At 34.0% G+C, this 18423-nt stretch overlaps 1 protein-coding gene across 20 annotated transcripts in view; it reads right to left on the bottom strand.

The window, feature by feature from the left end:
* LOC123014229 (glucose transporter type 1) overlaps positions 1–18423 on the bottom strand; it is a 115430-nt gene that overhangs the window by 32015 nt on the left and 64992 nt on the right. For 12 of the 20 annotated variants that reach the window (XM_044413215.1, XM_044413216.1, XM_044413214.1 and 9 more), the window contains 9 exons: positions 17393–17472; positions 15543–15704; positions 10667–10859; positions 8090–8393; positions 3798–4054; positions 3613–3737; positions 2944–3410; positions 2681–2893; positions 1018–1242 (listed from right to left, as the gene is read on the bottom strand). In XM_044413215.1, coding sequence (XP_044269150.1) covers positions 1018–1242; positions 2681–2893; positions 2944–3410; positions 3613–3737; positions 3798–4054; positions 8090–8393; positions 10667–10859; positions 15543–15660 — 1902 coding nt within the window. In that variant the 5' untranslated portion in view covers positions 15661–15704; positions 17393–17472. Of the gene's footprint in view, positions 1–1017; positions 1243–2680; positions 2894–2943; positions 3411–3612; positions 3738–3797; positions 4055–8089; positions 8394–8814; positions 8966–10666; positions 10860–15542; positions 15705–15854; positions 15900–17392; positions 17473–18423 lie in introns of those variants that run through there. The other 8 variants (XM_044413217.1, XM_044413218.1, XM_044413231.1 and 5 more) reach the window with 5 other exon arrangements.

Raw genomic sequence — 18423 nt, 5'->3', positions numbered from 1 at the left:
TAGTGGAGGTAGGTATGTATAAGTTCTGTTACCAACGTAGAAGGAAGAATCAGATTGTTCATCAGTGAAAAATTACGAAATTGTTTTATTCCATACCTAATAAGTACTCGTAACTAAGTCAAACATGAGTGATAGTAATGTAAATGTGAGCATAAACAAATATAGTACAAATACGTTAACAATTGAAAACAATTCAACAAGAAAAATAGAGCCAAACGACAAGCACATAATTGTCCGGAACGATCATCAATTACATTTGATGGAAGTAAAGAAGTATTTAAAGATAACTAAGACAACTATAATTCGCATTAATAGTAACAATGGTTATCTACGTAATTATACAAAATGAATATAAATAAATATGTTAATACCTATGTTTTCATCAGACATAACTATGCTGAGTGTTCCGTTTTTACTGTTACAAATTTAAACAGTTGATAGAATATTCAATTTTAAGATAAAAGTTTCCTATGCACATGTATTAAAAAATATATGTAAGCGAGGTACACTCTCTGAAAAAGATGCGTTCTTTAATGGGGTTTTCCCACTATTGCAGAATAGATATTCTTGGAAATAAGTTATAAAATGATCAGAAATATTTGGTACATTATTTAGTTTTTGCACCTAAATAAGTATATTATTTTTTTTGAAAAACAAATTAATTTTTAAACCTTTCTGACTCTTGAAGGTAATATCCATAAGTCTAAGAAACGTTATAACTGCAAGTAATAACTACAAACTACTCTTGATCTATAGGTTTTCAATTGTTGTATTATTGTTACAATTATTGTATTGTACTATACAATGTAGGTATAAAAACAGCCAAATAAAAATTACCCGTCTTTAACAAGCGCAAAGAAAAATGTACGTAATAAATTAAGTTTTTAGTTTCAACATTTTTAATAAAAATGTAGGCTTTTGGGTTATGATCAACAAAAGCATATACTTTGGTTAAAAAAATTGCAGGTGAAGTTGTCAAACTTGTCGATTTTTTAAAAAAAGTTTGCAATTACTTACTTTTAAACTTTGGAACCCAATGCCCACCAAAAAGTTGGCAATCCAGTTGACTAAAACCGCAATTGACATGGCAGCCGGCCGAGGTCCTTGCGAAAAGAGTTCGGCGGTGATCATCCACGGTATCGATCCGGGGCCAACGGCAAAGAACACAACGAATCCCAACGTTGAAACCACAGACAGATACGACATCCAGTCTATCATCTCCTGCACGTATCCAAAAAACTCCTATCAGGCAGTAGTAATAATGTTCTTTCCCGACAGGGAGGAGTGACCGCGATCGGACAAAATCATAATAAGGATAAGTGTCCCACTACAACAAGACCGAACGTCTTCAAACTCTCAAGAAGACGTCCCGTCCAAGTGTTTGCATGCATTGTGTTTCGAGTGTGTTTAAATCTCGGCGTGCGGGTGGCAGTGGTGTAGGTCATAGGCGAGGTATTTACAGCGTCCCTCCTCCACCATGTCAGGAAAGTCGTCACATACAGACAGGGCGAGGCATAAGAAGCGGGTGAGATGTGGAAGCAAACACAGGAAACCAACATTGAGTAAATACAGGACTTTCACACCGGGAACTGATGTCGCAAAGCGTTTACAATGGCTCTTTATAAACTCAAATGGAGAAATCTCTCCCTTCAAAACCCATTCCAAAATTCACAACAATCCTTTTGTGAAAATTTATTTTAAATTTAAAAGTAAATTGTTATTTCCTGTTACCGAAAAGATGAAGAAAGAATTTTTACAGATTATATTCTTTAGGCCAAAAACGAACTTTAATATTTATCATTGCTTATTTTTCAAAATTATTATTGACTTTTTCAGTTAAAAACTAAAACTTTATTTCAGTATTAAAATTTCTGACAAACTTAAGTTAACTTTTTTGATTTTGATACTATAATCAGTAACACATAGTTACTGTAGATTTTAAATAATTCTTGTAAAACGCTTATGATTCATAATTACGAGAGTCTACAAATGGAAATTCTACACGAAAAACATAATAGAAATGTTAACAACCCATTAAAATAGCGACTTTTATTCGCTGCATTAATGACAGGTTTTTAATGAATACGAAAAAAGATAAAAATAAAAAGTTTATGGCGCATTATTTTCAGAAGAAAGAAAAAAGTTTAATTCAATTGCTTTCCATGGAAATTAAGTTTGAAAAAAGTACTGAAACTCATTAAATTAAAACTCAAGTATGAAACTAACATTGAATGAAAAGGCTTTTAAATGAATAAGCAAATGCGAGGTGTTGCAAACAAAAAAGAAACATGCGGGGGTTCGTTTCATATTATTTCCTGCAAAAATTGCATTCATTATTTTAAATACGTTTTTTAGAAAAGAGTAAAAATGCAATTTTTACAGTGCCAAATAATACACCAACAAATAATTTATTTTAGTGTATTACTTGAATATCTATTTCAATATTGTCAAATAAATTATTTTTTGGTGGTCCAGCAGCTGGTGCCAGTTTATACAAACCGGTAAGAAATCATTTTTTGTAGAAAGATTTCTTATTAAACTACTGTCATCCTTTAGCTCTCCATTAAAAAAAATTGCCTTTTGCACAAATTACACACTTTTGAAAACAACAAGAGGCAGTCAGCCCCCACCGTATGTTCGCCGTCACCAAGGAAAGTTGATGAACCGCCAACAAACCAACCTTTATTAAAAATGAGATCGTGATGAATATCGAAAAGATGAACATGCCACCGAGGCCGTAAAGATGCAACGTCCGTCTGCCAGTCTTGTCCATCAGAGGAATGGAAACTAGCGTCATGACCACCATGATGGCTCCGATGCCGATGGTGGCAAATTTGGCGCTTTCTTCCGTTAGCCCTGAGCTGACAAACAAGCTCGTCGAGTAATAAAACACCTAAAACTGTGTGTGAGAGAAAATCGGGTCTGGAAACGTAGTAAAATTACCGCGTTGATCCCCGACAGCTGCTGCGAGAGCTGCATCACGACGCCGATGATCAAGGGCGCTCTCAACGTCGGCGAACAGATCAGCTCTAGCATGCTAATGGAAGCTTCGGCCTGTTGTGCGCGTTCCTCCGCCCGCATCTCTTCGATGTCTTCTTCGACTTGGTTGCTCGCCCTCAACCTCCGCAATGCCTTCCGCGCTTCCTCCTCCCACTGCTTGGTGATAAGCAAGTAGCGCGGACTTTCCGGACAAATTGGAAGAAGTACTAATTGAAGTAAGGCAGGACACACGGCTAAGCCAAGTAGTAGAGGCCAACCGTCGTTGGTACCGAGAATTTGTTCGATACCGAGCACTTGTGATAACAGAAGACCCACTGTAACCGCTAACTGGTTCACTGTCCCAAGACCACCACGTAAATTTAAAGGAGCTATTTCCGATATATACATAGGTACTAAGGATGTGTTCAGTCCTGCAACAAAAAAGCCGTCATAAACATTTTTTTAATTAAATTTAAAATGTCAATATTTTCATCATTTGTGCTACTTTCTCTATAAGAAAAATTTTGCTGTCATGTTAGACAAGCGTCATTAATTTCCAGTATGTGCTTCATTGACATTTCTTGTTCTTAAGAAAAAGTCATGTGAAGTTCAAGGATACAATGTGTAACTCACCACAATTGACCCCTATAATAAATCTCCCAAAAAATAGTATTTCATATGAGTTCGCTAGTTTGGTGCACCACATTAAGCACGCCCCAGTTATTCCCAGAACGTTGTTCAAAAGCAGCCCGCCTTTCCTAAAACAGAAAGTAAAATCGATTATAAAAGTAGAACTGAGTTTTGACAAAATTAGCTACCTTCCGAATTTGTTAGCTACCATTCCTCCGCCGAAGCCACCTAACATACCACCTAACGCAAATATGGACACGGCAATGGAGTAGAGGCCCCGTGCAGAATCATCAGATAGGTCTTTCCCATACCTCGTCTTGTACACATCTTTCATAAAGTGTTCTATGTTCTGTTCTGGCGCGTTTATCACTCCTGTGTTGTAACCGAACTGCAACATGCCCAGGACCGCCGCCAGGATCGCATACGACAGGAAAAATGTGAGGTCCTAGAAAAATATAAAAATTCATTAATAAAAAATGCAAAATAGCAATAAACGACTGTGATTAACAAAGCAACAAGGTCGTCTTATTAATCTGATTATTGTTAGCCCTTCGTTGGGAGTAAAATTTACACGGTGTAAAGTTAAAGCTATTGTAATTTTGTAATTTAAACAATATAGGGTTAGGTGATATAGCAGAGGATGTATACATCCACCTGAACCTCGCCCTATTTATATGCAATTACCACCATAAAAGTCAATTATTAGTATTATTATTATTAAGATTATATAATCATAATTTTTATACAGGCTGTATTATGAAAAACGCCCCAAGCCATAACTCCATTGTTTTTAAAGTTATGACAATACTTCTTAGAACAAAGTTGAACATTTTTTGTCATCTATCGTTTGGGATAGATGCTAAATTAATGCTGTTTTCTGTTTCACCGGAAATGACATCAACTTTTTTTTTATGGAACAACCTGTATATTTTACCACTTTTGGATTCTTTGTTTAATTTGTCTTTTAATAAGTTTTAGTACCATGTGCCTAAAACCAACCGTTTGTGAGATATTCACCAAATAATGTATTTATTAAAGTAGGCAGTGGAAAACAATAATATCAAGTAATGTTGACAAATATTATTCCTTTGCATTTTCTCTTACTGTTTTTATACCTTTTAATGTTACTCATGGATGATAATGTGTTAACAGACATATTTTGAATAAAACAAAAWTTGTGGGAGAGCACTACGCTACGGTGATTTCTGATKAGAGACGTTCCAAATCGTCGAAAATTTAATCGACTTAAAGAAAACTTGAGGATGTTTTGGGCTTTTAGAAAACCCAAATTAAAACATCTCCAATTTCAAAGAGATACAGAATTAGATAGGTATTGAAGAAAATTGCAAGTAACGTTGGCTGTCTAATTAGGGTTTTCTAAAAACTCCAAACATCATCAAATTTTCTTCAGGTCAACGAATAATATTAAGTAATGTTGACAAATATTATTACTTTGCAATTTCTCTTATTATTTTTATACTTTTTGGTGTTCTGGTAATAATGTGTTAACAGACATGATTCAAGAATATTTTGAAAGCAATAAAAATAGTTGGAGACCACAACGCCTTTACACTGGGCGGTTTCCAATAAGAGAAGTTCCAATTCGTCGACCTGAAGAAAATTTGATGATGTTTGGAGTTTTTAGAAAACCCTAATTAGACAGCCAACGTTACTTGCAATTTTCTTCAATACCTATCTAATTCTGTCTCTTTGAAATTGGAGATGTTTTAATTTGGGTTTTCTAAAAGCCCAAAACATCCTCAAGTTTTCTTTAAGTCGATTAAATTTTCGACGATTTGGAACGTCTCTMATCAGAAATCACCGTAGCGTAGTGCTCTCCCACAAWTTTTGTTTTATTCAAAATATGTCTGTTAACACATTATCATCCATGAGTAACATTAAAAGGTATAAAAACAGTAAGAGAAAATGCAAAGGAATAATATTTGTCAACATTACTTGATATTATTGTTTTCCACTGCCTACTTTAATAAATACATTATTTGGTGAATATCTCACGAACGGTTAGTTTTAGGCATATGGTACTAAAACTTGTTAAAAGACAATTAAACAAAGAATCCAAAAGTGGTAAAATATACAGGGTGTTCCATTTAAAAAAATAAAGTTGATGTGATTTCCTGTGAAACAGAAAACAGCATTAATTTAGCATCTATCCTAAACGATAGATGACAAAAAAATGTTCTAAGAAGTATTGTCATAACTTTAAAAATAATGGAGTTATGGCTTGGGGCGTTTTTCATAATACAGCCTGTATAAACAAATACTCGTTCAAAATTATAAACATAATGAGATAAGTGTTGAGGAACATGAAAACTTTTTCTTAAAGTGGTGTTTCTTACTACACAAATTTTAAAAAATAACCATTTATTTAACAGTAAATAATAGTATATTAAGTATTAAGAACGGTAAGGACATTTTATCTGTAAGAAAAAAAGTTGTGAAATTAGTGAAAAAATTACTGAAACAAAAACTACTGAAGACGTCGGAGGGTTGAATTCAACAACAGTTTCTGTTAGCGCTACTACCAAAGAAGCCACCGGAATTATAATTAGTAATTGTAGTGGTTGTACACTTAATTTTAATATGAAAAATTTGTTGAATTATAATGTTCATAATAATGTTTATCTTATCAATAAATGTTTTGTGGATTTTATCTGATTAATGTTTGAGATTACTTACCGTTCTAAAACGGTAAGTAATTTACTTACCGTTCTGTTTATCATAGAAACCAGTAAATACAACATACCGGTCTCGAAACAAACGCGGTAACTAACTAAAAGCATTCTATCGTGCAAAAAGTATAATACAACCTTGACTACGATAAAAATACAATAATTGCGGCGTACCTTCTTTTATATTTATTAAAAAAAATTCATGAAATACAAAAAATTTATCCAACATGACTATATAAAAAAATGAGAAAAAATTATTATTACCAAAACAATCTTTATCCTAATAACGTAATAAAATATTAATTTACAACTCTCAAAACAACCCAAAACATATTGAATGTTTTATTTATGTACCTATGTAAGTAACATTGATTTCTAAATATTTTATACATTATTGATATCTTACCATAACATTACCGAGAAAATTTTAAATCGCAACGCCAAATACCGATCACTGCCACTCTAGTAACAACAACAGTGAGTAATGGTTTATTTATTTGATTACTCATAAAAAATTAAATTAAAAGTAAGTAAGTACTTTTGAAATAAAAATAAGTATGTAATAACGTTCACCATTCCTCGTCATTAGTATTGTGTTAGTCATTTGTTTCTTTATTTATTTACAACTACCTATATTGATCACTTAACAGAATAATTTAGCAACATAGCCAAGAAGTCCATTATAAATTATTTAAAAATTATTAGACTCGTAATATGTCTTTAAAACTTGTAATTTAGTTTGTACTGTACAGTCTGGTTGTTTCATTAATACAAGTTTTAATAGCAGGTTTCATTCAAAAAGATATTTTTAGAGCCGATGTTAATATATCCGCGTCGATTTAGGATTTAAAAAGTGCTAATAAAAAATAAAACAGCTGTCAGTTTGTTTGATAAATAATAAAAGTCATTAATGTAGCTTTTCTCTCTGTGCTTTTTCAATGGAAAAAAGCTCTGTTTTCATAAAACATGCTAATTGTGGAAAACAAAGTAAACTAAATTTGCAAAAAACCTTGCAACTACTGACGGTCAATTAATTACAAGTTTTAAAAAATATTTGGAAAATCCTTATAAGGGAATCAATTTTAAAAATTGCAATCGGCAATATCTCTAGAACTAAAAAAGTTATTGAGAATCACTCAAAACCGTTTCAATGGTTCCTAAGAGGAATCAAAGTGACATGGCAAGCAACGCACCTCCACCCACGTGCAACTTTTAAAACTGACACACTGTTAAGCACTTTATTCCCAATTATCTTGAATCTTTTACTTGACAGACAGTAAATTTGCCGCAAATTTTAATCTGCTTAATAAGCTAGACATCGCGCTAATAGTTTCGAAAAGTCTGCTTTTTAAATTTTAATTAATTTTGAAAACTAATAATAAATACCTAATTAAAAATAAAGCCAAGTGAATATTATTTTATTAAAATTAAGCTTTACCTATACTAAAAGTTCCACGCAATCATTGCTAATGTTTGATTTAAGTTTCTTTTATCATACTTAAATCATTCCTTAAAACTGTTAATTCTTTGATAAATTTGATTGGCTTTTATGTCCTCATTAAACAGAAATTGGGTAATGACACGCAACTCCCGAATATGAAACATCACTTAACTAGATAGTTTGGATATAACACGACAAACAATCATTAATCAGTAAGATTGGTTGACACACCTGCGACAAAATACAAAAAATTCTTTTCAACAGCTTTTCCTTTCAACTTGATCAATTCAAGTAAACCCAAATGAAAATCATCGAGTGATAAACTCGTTTGGAAAAGAGGAGCACCAACCTGCTCGAGCAGCCGCAATTTCCTGCGCTGCGTGTGCTCCTCGAGCCGGTCCACATACTCTCTCAGCTCCTCGATTTCCTCCTTAACTTGCTGCACAGTGTCGAGCTCGTGCTTGATGGCAACCATATCCCTCTTAACTTCTGATACTTCCGACTGACAGGACTCCACCGACTTGGTGAGTTCCTGCAGCTGCGATCTGATCTCACAAAGAGCGACTGTTGTCTCCAAATGTCGATCTCCACGTTGGAGCTCGTCCAGTTTGGCGCTCAGATTCATACTCATCACGCTCACCTGTTTTTGCAGACTGCGGCATAACAGTACGTGGAAAAAAGTAAAACGTGTCATTAATTCGAATCGTGAGACAACACTCAACGACAAACAACATGCTGGGTGCTCTCTTGGGCATGCAGAAGGATCCACGTGACTTCTTCAACATAAAATGCCACATTCATGTTCTGAATTTGATTTTCTCTTGCGATGCATTTTACTTTGTGATTGATTTTTCTTCGGTTCAACATCGAGTCGAGTGCCGGGGTATGACATGCACGTGCCGCGAATTGTAAATTATTAATTACTACACTCTCAAAATGTATGTTAAGTTAACACGTTGATTGTTGAATGACTGATGATAGCATGCACAAAATGTTATGATTTCAAGACAAGTTGAGAAGAGCACAAACACGAAGACATGCATGAAGCAAGCACCTACTGCAAAAGCTGTATACCTGGGAGGCAAGGATACCATGGCTGTGTTCCAAACTACAGTGGACACCTCCCCAGGTATCCTTTAACCCTCCAAAAATCCCCTTCACTTCTTCTAGTTACTAATCTACGCGCGGTGTTCGACTGCGACGCGGCATCTTGATGGCGTTTGACAATCTTCCACCTATAGTTTGGAAACACAGCCCGTCAGGGAGCGTGCTCTTAACTTAGTTTAGGTGCACTAACACATTGCTACTGACCACAGATGATAGCAACAGCTACAAAATACCTTGCACGATTTAATTTTGACCAAAATTACTAGAAATCGGTCCAGTCACTTGAAATTTGCGACTGCTTGGATGCTGAACTTCAGCCGCTTAAGCAGGATGGAGAATCGTCAAGATAACAAATTGGCTGAAAAGCATCAAGTTGGACGAACTGGTCCATCACTTGCAAGAAAATTTGTGTCATGTGTCGTACAGTGTCCTATGAAGCTTATTTGCTAAACCTTGCACTTAAAATCTCAGGTTTTCAAAACTTTTAAACTGCAGAATTTAGAAAAAATTAAACATGAGATGCAAGAAAACTTAATTTTATAGAATTCTTGTGTACAATACTTTCAAAGAGCACAGGAAATTCCTTTTCCATGAAAATTACAATTTTGAAATTCGTTTTTTGATACTAATTTTATTGTACGACTTTTCGTAATTTCTCTATTTAGTGTTCTTTAATTTGGAGATGTGTTTTCCGTGTTTGTCACAGACATTACTTTAACAGCTTGTAAACTATTTTCTGTTTCTGACGTAAGTATGTTAAAGTTGGAAATTTAATCGAATACCAGAAATTGCAAGTTTTAATGAAAATTGGAACAAATTTTATTATTAAAGCCATCTCCTGTGGTCAGTTAATTTGAAAATATTGTTTCGACCATACACGTAATATTAGTGTGGGTCAAGAAACAACACACAAACAATGGCGATGATTAAAATTATGAGATGATGTTGGAGAGTGTATTATAAGGTATTGAAAAAAAATATAATGTAAAAATCAAAGTTTATTAAAATAAGTAAATAACAAAAAATATATAAATAATACATTGGATCAACACGTAGCAGAGTGTTTTAGTTTTTATATTGTGAAGGTGGAAATTTGTAGTTGTAAAAATTTACATAAAAGAAAGGACTGTTGGTAATTTGTAACAAAATTCATACTGTCATACTGTAAAATAAGCCTGAAATTAAGCTCCTTGGCCCCATTTTTAGTTCGGTAAATGAGCCATTACGGTATCAAAGCCGGTAAAAGTATAACAAAGCAACACTTACCGAATTGTTATTTTTGACAAAATAAAACATCAAAATATTTAATTTAATAAAATTAATTTAGTATTTTTTTTTGCTACTTGTAGTTAAAAAAAAACTTATACATAGAAGTTTTTACTACTGCTTTTTTGATCAGGATATTTATGACAAAATAGCATCAGAAAGTAACGGAGAAATGTGAAAATTTTAAACCTAAAATTGCACAACTGTAGCAGTAAACTCTAAATAGTTATTCAATAATAGCAATTATTAAAGTCTCAACAATTAAAAATTAAAATTAATTAAAGATAATGATTTAATATATATTTATTTCAAAATATGATCCCATAGCCAACACTGTACATTTAATGTAATTTAATTTAGAATTCTTACAAATAAGAAAAAAATTGCTTTGTGCTACAACAAATCCTTTCGTTTATGCTTTTACGTAATTACCAAAATCGTCGGTAAGAAAAAGGTAAAATAAATATAAAAGGGTAGGAATTAATGAAGTTGAGAAAGCAACGAAGGTAAGAAGTAGAAAAGTAGTATGGTAAGTGTATGCGCTGGGGTGTACCTAATAAGCAGCTCTCTGAGAGTGGCTTCATCGTCCTCTTGTATTTCTTTCTTCGTCTCATCACGCGCTGTTCGCGGGCGCGTCTGGGTTTGCGCAGGGCGGCTGCGGGCGGTCAGCTTGAGCGTCTCCCTTGCTTTGGACTCCGCATCGGAGCCCAGATCATGTTCCTCCACCTCGACTACCTCCGCTGAAACTGAAAACGACGCCATCATTATGCAACTCATGCACGCACCGGCATGTCCAGACTGAAAGCTACAACTTTTCTACCCACACCTCTACGCTACTACGCAGGAGAAAAATTTCAACAATTATTATTGTCACAATAAAAAAATATTTATTTTAATCAATTTATTAAGAAACAGTAGAATGAAAGACTGACTCAATTTTATGTCAAAAAGTTTTTAAATCCGGCGATTTTGCTCTCTTAGGACCATTCCAACGTAAAACAATAAAAATTTAAAACTCATAACAAAGTTTACTATATTTTGAAACATTATTTAAACTTGATTTAACTAGTTTATATGGGCCACGATGATTTTTGTTGGTAGGATTTGACACCGATTTGGCCGTCCCATGGCCCAAAATATAGAAATTTGATGTTACATGTGATTAATCTGGAAACATCATATTTTGTAACTCATTCCAAATAACAAGTAACAATTGCCTATAGCGAAACGTAAATAGTAGTAGATTTTTTCAAAGATAAAAAATAAAGGCCAGATTAACTCACAAGTGGGTGAAGGTTCCCGTTCAACTTAATCGATTATCTGGCTACGAAATTACTCTTGCTTTCGGATTACAACACTTTTTTGCATAAAAATGTATTGTGTTAAAAATTCCTCATCAACTTCAATAAACTTTAAAAAATATACTACTTTAGTTTAAATTAGGAAATAATAATAAAGCTCTATTTAGCTTTCTAAATAAAATTTTTGGCGTGACTAGCTCGAAGCACATTTTGCAACACCGCCACGAGTTCTTTCAATCCGGTCGGCCCAACAAAAACCGGTATTTTTCATCCACCCTTTCCGGCAAAAAGCTCTTTTCAATTTGTTGTTAGACACGCAGAACAAAACGCGCCGATACAATCTACCGTCCTCGTATAATTATAATTTCGTGGCGAGATAAATCGGTGTTGGTAAAGTCCTCTTTTTTGACGTTTAATCTCGATTAGGGTTTTATTATTGGCGATGCGGTCGGCAATCTGTTCCGATTAAGTGTTAGTTCCAATATTTGCTGCCGGTATCGGATTTCGGTCGGTAACAAGCGACTGTGATAGCCTCCCCCTTGCCAAGTGGCCATAACTGACCCCCCGAACTTTATATATTAATTATCATTACGGTGGTCTAGAAACTTGGCTCCATTAATCAGTCGGTGAGCGGGACCGGAGGGAATCGAACCCAGGTGCACACTGTTATCTACCATCCGATAAACATTAACGCCGTCGTCGTGGGAATCGCGTTTATTGCTCATTCCGCAGAGTAGACGCGGGGCCGCGGGTACCGTAAACAATTTTTGCCATACCTCAAATGCCATTGACGAATTTAAACAATTGAGACGTCGCTCCGATACATAAACTAGAATAGAGTGCTGGCGAGGGACGCTTATTTTCACCATAAACTATGCTCTTTGAATTTCTCCGCAAAGGACATAAAATTGAGTTCCCATGACAAAAAATTGTTTAAGCATTTTTTCACGAGATATGTAGTAGCAAAAATGGCAGATCTTGCAACATTAAACAGATACCAGTTGAAAAAAAAAAACAAATTGTGTCTTATGGTGTACAAAACATTTAACAAACTAGCAAATTCAACAATAAATTAAATCCGAGAATATCGAAAACAAAAGATCTAAGATGCCTACATGATAATATGGCGATTGACAATTTTGTTTTTTCTCAAAAAAAGGCTTGAAGAAAATCTGAATCCATTTTTGTGCTGAGCTGAAAATCTTCTATCACCATTCGAGAGTTGGTCTGACACTTTTAAATCATGTAATATACATTAAATAAAAAAATGCAGAACTCAAAAACAAAAGAAAATTTTGGCAAATGTTATTTTTGATAAAACGTCACATTTTTATAGTACCTAATTTATAATTTATCAATTAGCTTTTCCAAAAAATAGATAGTTTAAGCAATCCTTTTTATACTTTTTATTTACCTAGTTTAGTAGAGCAAGAGCCAGCGGTCGCCAGACCTTCGCCATTTTATAAAAGCTGAAAATTTGTCAGCGCATACTTAGCACTTAGAACTGTGAAAACTGTCTGGCTAATGAGAAAACATCTTCTAATAGTTACCCAAGTAACGTGTATAAAATTCAGCTTTTACACTATAACGTAAGTACAGTTACAATTTTTTAAAGTTTAAGGGTGTCTGACTAGGGGTTGCCACGAAGTTAAGTGTCTGGCAATGGATGAGGTGATTTCTAATATTATTCCGAACAAAATATAAAAAATTACGCTTTTTTATTTGATAATTTTAAGTTAACATTTTTTACTTCTTTGCTACCTGTTATCTCCCAAAGCCACGATGACCCAAACTTCATACTTGCCCATCGTTCCTACCTGTGTTGGAAGTATGCGCTGACAAATTTTCAGCTCTTATAAAATGACGAAGGTCTGGCGACCGCGGCCTCTTAGACTATAGGTACTCGTATGCAACAATTATTATAAGCTTTATGAAAATGCCCTTCTTAAAAGGTCAAAACTAGAGCCTGTTCGGAATCTGGTGGCGAACTGCCGTTGTCAATAATGACTGAATTTTGACACTAAACATATGTTTACTATTAAAAAAAATATTGTTCACAGACGTCGTAATAAAATGTATTTCAAAACCACTGTGATTCTTTGAAAAAAATATAATAAGTAGATACTCATCCATAAGATAAAGAATGATGAACAAATTATTAATTTGTTAACGCATGAAAATAATTTTTAACAATGATATTTCTAACAATCCTCGTCCTCAAAATTACTAAAGCTAATTTTCCTTTCATCGCTACTATCGTCGGTTATGATAAGTTCATTAACGATTACATCTAAATGATTTTCCCGGTTGCAAACTCTTGCAAAATGACAGCTAAGAAAATTTTAGAGAAAAAAATGCACGCCCATGTATTTCATTATCTTAGCCAAGTAGGCACATTCCAAGTGCCGTTTCTGTTACTGTAAGTTCGCCACCAGATATGGAATAAGCTCTACATATCCACACCCCCAACGAAAACTATAGTAACTCAAAAATTACAGTTTTAAGAAAAATTGCATTGAATCTTTGATTGTTAATAAAAAATCAAGGAACTGTTTAATATTATTGAAAATTGCTAAGGGACTAAGTTTTGGTAACAACATTGTTTATTCAAAGACATTTTTTTTCTCATTGTTTGTGTATTTTAGGCTCTACATAAGCTATCGTACTTAAAAACCAATTTTTATGAGTTACTATAGTTTTAGCTATAGCTATCGCCAGTTCTGTCACTTTTCACAATGGTTTTTTTCTATATGAAACAGTAAAACCTCTTGGCTCAAAATTTCTCAACAGAATTTCGTTATAAGACAGATTCTTCTTTTATACAGAAATCAAATGTTTTTGACCTATTTTACCTCAAAAAACACAGTTGCGATGTTGCCAGTGAGGCGATAGCTGTGTTACAAGGTCGAAACCTTTCTATAGTCTCTTTTTACAGGACACTTTCTGTATGTACGATAGAGTGGAGCTACTTGGTTCTAAATTTGTCAGTAAGGGTTTAATTGTAACATAAATACTGCTCTTACACAGAAATCAAATGTTTGTGACCTATTTTACGAGGTAACCAAAAAATGTAGTTGCTATGTTGCCAGTGTCGCAATAGCAAACTCCCGAAACACACAAGTACTTTTGTCATTTTGTTTTTATTTTTATGATTCATTTAAAGATGGTCAACAATTTATTTTTTTCTTGTTTTAGTCATCAGAAATCAAGCAATACTGAATAACATTTCTGATGTGTGTCATCACTGATCAGTAACAACTAAATCTATTAAAGGTACTTTTAAATAAATAGTTTTTCATTTCTAAGGCGTATTTATTATATTTTATTCCTTGTAGTAAATATTTACCATCTGTAGCAACTTATAATAATTATAAAATTTACTATAGCGCCAATACAACCTAAAAAAACTAGTTTTACCAGACTTTAAAAATAAAAAGTAACACCAGTTATTGTTTTCACAACAACTGTAGAAGTGCGTAATCTTAAATATGTAAGTGTTGTCGACTGCAGATGTCCTTTGTACATTCTTCATCAAAATTTGTAGATTAAGGTAACTTTGGAATTTAAATGTTACGCTTACGTGCTTAGTTCAATATCTTAGATTTTTTTTTCAACTCTGTATTAAGTCAATTTAAGTTTGTTATGAGTGTCGCCTACAAAGTCATTGTTAAGTTTTTTTTTTGTTAGATGTTTAAAGATTTGTTCGCAAAATGGATAAATCAGCACATTACATTTAAATTTGGTCCACAGATTTATACATACAGAGTGATTCACGAGGAATAATGAGCATGTCCAAACTTTCGATGCAACCAACATTACACTTGTCGCAAAATAATTTGCGAAGAGTAATGGTGGTTGCATCGAGAATTTGGTCAGGCTCATTATTCCTCGTGAATCACTTTGTATATCCACAGTGCATATAAAACTGTTTTGGTGTATTATGTATAAGTATACTTTTAATAATTTCTTTTATATGTACTCGTATGCAAGTAGTAAACAAAGAGTTTTTATGGCGGTGTTATTTAGAGTTGGATGGATAAGTAGATAAGAAGAATGACCGCAGTAATATTACAACTCCTTCAATCCACACTAGTTTTTTTATTGAAAAATTATTTTATAAGTATTTACCTGTATGTTGGGAGTCGGTAGTGGTGGTGAGGGTGTCGACGGACTCGCTGGCAGCCGGAGTGGTAACAACTGGTTGTTGATGGTCGTGTCGGTGGTGCGGACCGGCCGACTGTCTCATCGGTACTTGGCGCCCCGCCGGACTGCCGCCCGTGATCTACGGAGCTGTATACACCGCCACCGGTTAGTAAAAGCACAAACACAACATTAAGGATATAGAAACGGTACATACGTCCCTTGCCCACGATACAACCCCACAACCAAAATGCCAACCTCCAACAAAGTCGCCAAAAAGCCCTGCTTTTAATTACTTACTTATATTTCAACACCCTCACGAAAAGTACTCACTTCCAACAAGAACTAAAATTTTCAAGTAACAAAATTATATTTCTTCATCATTTGCTTTTGTTTTTATTATTAAAAATAACTTTAAAATCAAAAATAAAAATGTGTTTTACAGTAAAAAACAAATAAGCAAACTTGATTTTCCCGGCGCATCCACCAAATTAGCAAAAAGTAAATATGAGTGGAGAACTTTAAGAGTATTATATTTTTGACGACGCATTAAAAGGGTGTTTAAAAATGTTCAAAGTAATATGTTTAGAATTTAAATAGTTTTATCATTAATTTATTACGAGAGAAATTGTATTAATCTTGTCGTTTGTGTCAATATAATACAGCGATGATGTAGCGCATGCATATGAATAAAAAAATGGAATTCAGCAAATTTTCAACAAAACGCATTTGTCGTGGGGCAAGTATAAAGAGGCCAATTTTAATATTCAAAGTAGACGTCGGTGTCATGATATGTACTGGCGGCTGACGCACACCCAACCTAATTTACACATTTTACTTCAACGCAGCGAATTTCATACACGGCTGGAACGTTCCTCGGGAGCATTTTAATAAAAAGCCAGCCATATCTGCAACTGACAGTTTCCTAATAAACGATTACAATAAATTTTAAAGTTCGACAGTCACAAATAGTTCATTGCCAATTGTGCAAAAATCAAAACGTTTGTTTTTTAGTTTCGGCTCGTCAGGGAAAAAGTAAGCAGCGGGCGACGACCACTTGTGCATATTTCACCAATGCAATGTTCTGCTGAGAGATGAATTATTATGCCCACATTTTCAGTTAGGTACTCTTTGAAAAGCTTTTCCAATGCACTTGGCAAGCGTTTCTGTTATGCAAAAATGCATTGCTGACCAGGACCTTGTTAGGTCCTCACTATGAATCGAGTAAGAACGCATAAATTGTAGTGTTATAAAAAAAGCATAAAAATAAGATCCAAAATTCGCTTTTGTAAAAAAATTATTATGCCTTCTGTGTTATTGTTTGATACGTTTTGTTCAGTTTTTGTGCATTTGTATATCCATCTGCACAGTATAGAGTGGCATTTATCACACATGCTTTCGGGTTAATAAAAACTCTATTGAACGGATTTTATTGAAACATCGCCTCGGTTATTATTGCGAGCCTCGGCTGTCCATAATAACAAATATGTGTATTGACAGAATGACGTAATAAATGATCTCAATCAATAACGTTTTAGAGAGAACAGCTTTAGCGGAATAAAATAATCATCATCCACAGTCAAATGTGCTTCTACGTCAATGTCGTCAGTTATCTCGATTGCCTTATAATCCTATAGAATCCGTCGCCTTAATACGTCTTATCTGCTTTGTACTTGAAATTGTAATGTCCCATCAAAGCAACAATTAATTCCTTTTTATGACTTTTTCAAGCCACACAGTTTAGGATAGCAGTAAAACGTAGAAAACCGTCGGATTGGTTGGCGCCCATAAACCTTATCAGTCACAGTGGAACCACTTGAATCCCTTGCTTGTCTTACCTTAAACCCAAATTGTTCCATTTTAGTGCAATTATTCGGTTGCTCTTGTAACTCTTCGTGTAACCCGTCAGGTTGGCAGCCTGAAACAATAACAGTAACTTAGAAGAGATGTTTCTGATAGACTGGCAAATTTAAGTAAAAATGAACAAATTCCAACATGTCATAGATGTAAAGAATACGAAAAAATGATATATTAGCTCTTAAGTTTCTGGTTTTCAAAACCGTAAACCTCTGCCGTGTTGGCACAATTTGTATGCGTTACGTGCCACAATTACAATTGCAATCAGCACTAGTTGTAGGATGTCTGTAGAACATATATGTTAGCACAGGCTTTATTGGACGCTTTCGCTACACAATTATCTTCTAATTACATTCAAGGGTTAATTGCAGGTATTGTAATGTGTACATTTATCACTGCTTTACTGCTCCGCCGCAAATTACCTGTTCCCTGATCAAATGCCACGGATTAACTGATTTTAGTTGGACATGATGCATTATTCTACGACTTAAACCGCCATCTCAGATAATCATAATTGGGTATAAAAAGTTCTACAGCACAGAGATTCTGTGCATGAGTTACCTTATTAGAATAGGAGCTTTTCTAAAGAGACGGTTTATTACGAGATAAGACTCCTAAGCCAATTAACTTAATCACGTTTCTTAAATTATTTCTAACAAATGCAACGAAACGACTGATATTTATCGCACATGTGACTGAGCTTTAATTATAGAAAATAAAAAATCTTTTACTAGAAATATGTAAATATATTGCTTAAACAAATTGAGACTGCAGATAACTTACACAGATTAAATAAAACAGATTTATAAAAATACATGTAATACTTTGTGTATACAAACTTTAGTGCAATGTTAAATAACATAACTTGATAAATGTAATTCAATGAATACAAAGTTGATATTTTTAGTTTTCTATTTTTGATTGTGTTACAACATTGGTTTTGAATTCTAGCGAAAACTCGAAACATTCGCCAACAAAAGAAAACATGTCTAATATTCCTACAAACTGAATA

The sequence above is a fragment of the Tribolium madens genome, unplaced genomic scaffold, assembly GCF_015345945.1.
Source record: "Tribolium madens isolate multiple individuals breed KSU strain unplaced genomic scaffold, Tmad_KSU_1.1 Scaffold_97;HRSCAF=244;Tcas5.2_LG3a, whole genome shotgun sequence".
In the NCBI taxonomy this organism is placed as follows: Eukaryota; Metazoa; Arthropoda; class Insecta; order Coleoptera; family Tenebrionidae; genus Tribolium; species Tribolium madens.
The sequence above is the reverse complement of the archived record's forward strand: the minus strand, read 5'-3'. Positions and strand labels throughout refer to the sequence as shown.